At 39.8% G+C, this 1,565-nt stretch overlaps 1 protein-coding gene across 1 annotated transcript in view; it reads left to right on the top strand.

Moving 5' to 3' along the window:
• The first annotated feature begins 667 nt into the window (after nucleotides 1-667).
• Nucleotides 668-1,565, top strand: part of LOC112516138 (polyadenylate-binding protein RBP47-like) — a 5,095-nt gene continuing 4,197 nt past the window's right edge. The window contains exon 1 of the mRNA XM_025123158.1: nucleotides 668-1,161. Within this exon, the coding sequence (XP_024978926.1) occupies nucleotides 802-1,161 (360 nt within the window). The 5' untranslated portion in view covers nucleotides 668-801. The remainder of the gene's footprint in view (nucleotides 1,162-1,565) is intronic.

Below are 1,565 nucleotides of genomic sequence, written 5' to 3'. Positions count from 1 at the left end.
GTCCCAGGTTCAAATCCAGGGAGGAATAAAAATCCTCTTGTGGCCACGGAAGTTCAAATGTGGTGACTCCGGGCTATCTGTAAAGCAGATGGTCTCCCTAGGATTAGTCGGCTCGCATAGCGGGTTGGATATCCAAATTAATAAAAAAATACCATTAATTCTATATAAGTGTTATCAATATCTTTACGTGTGATTCATTCCGTTTTTTATTTATTATTCGAGGTTTGATGAAGGAAACCAGATAGTTATATGAGTGAAAGAAACGACTTAGAAATTTGCAGTAAAGGATTGAATCTCATTTCTAATGTACAAGCGTTAAGAAATGTAAACATAAGTATTAGATACTGTTTACTCCAAGATTGATCTCTTTTTTTATATTATTCCTTAAGTTTCATAGGTTTGATCCTTTAGAACTGGACTCATTTTCTTATTAAACGATTCGTACGAAATAAATCAGATTGATTAAAAACATTATGTGAAATATTCATTTTTTCCTCTTCCTCTATCCCATAGGTACGGTTTTGTAATTTTATAAAATGTAAGGGACTTAGAGGTTACATGTGAGAAGAGATGAAGGTAGTTGAGTGTAAATTGAACATATTCTTTTTAGTCTTCGTAAGCCGTCTTTCACCTCTCTTTTCCTTTATCCTTCCTCCCTCACAAAGAACTCTGGTTCGTCTCTCCGGCCAGGCCCTCCGTCGTCCTCCTCCTCTCTGTAATACGCCGTCAAACAGTTTCACGGACGAGGGAAGAAGGTAACGCAGGATAGGAGAGGAGTTATCAGCAAAAAAGGATTTGAAGATGCAGCCAACCAACGGCAGCGGCGGTGATTTGACTCAGCAACAACAGCAACAACAACAACAGCAGTGGTTGGCGATGCAGCAGTACCAGCAACAACAATGGTTAGCGATGCAGCAGTACCCGGCGGCGGCGGCAGCGTCAATGGCGATGCATCATCCGGCGATGATGTACCAACAACCGCCGCCACACTATATGCCTTATCATTATCAGCAGCAACAGTATCAACAGCAGTCACCACAACAGCAAAGAGGCAATCAGATTCAGAGTTCGAGCGAAGATAATAAGACGATCTGGGTCGGTGATCTACAACACTGGATGGACGAAACCTACCTTCAGTCTTGCTTCGCTCAGACCGGCGAGGTTAGGGTTTTGACTTTTTCTTTCCATTCCTGTGTAACTTTGATTCTTTATTCAGTGAATATGTACTTTTGTCGTTTGCTATCATGCGGAATTTATATATATGTCTGGTGTAATTGAAAAACAAGAGTACAATTTCGCAGCAGTATGGATTATTCCTCCCAACCCAAAAAAGACCCATTTTCGCCATGCCAAAACTAGTACTCTTCAAATGCTAAGTTTTTATATATTTTGCTGCAAAGTAATTAAACACCATGATGATCATTCTATTTGTAAGTCATAAATCTGCAGCCATTAGAAGTAAAACAGGTGGATGATATCCCTTCAGCTGTTTTGGGTGGCTATCTAATCACTAGTTTGCCTGTTCTTGATTACTATCAAATGCTTATGGATTAGAAGTAAAACAG

This window comes from Cynara cardunculus (assembly GCF_001531365.2).
Source record: "Cynara cardunculus var. scolymus isolate 2C chromosome LG 8, CcrdV1, whole genome shotgun sequence".
Taxonomy (NCBI): Eukaryota; Viridiplantae; Streptophyta; class Magnoliopsida; order Asterales; family Asteraceae; genus Cynara; species Cynara cardunculus.
Note: the sequence above shows the minus strand (reverse complement) of the source record. Positions and strands in the feature narration are given on the sequence as shown.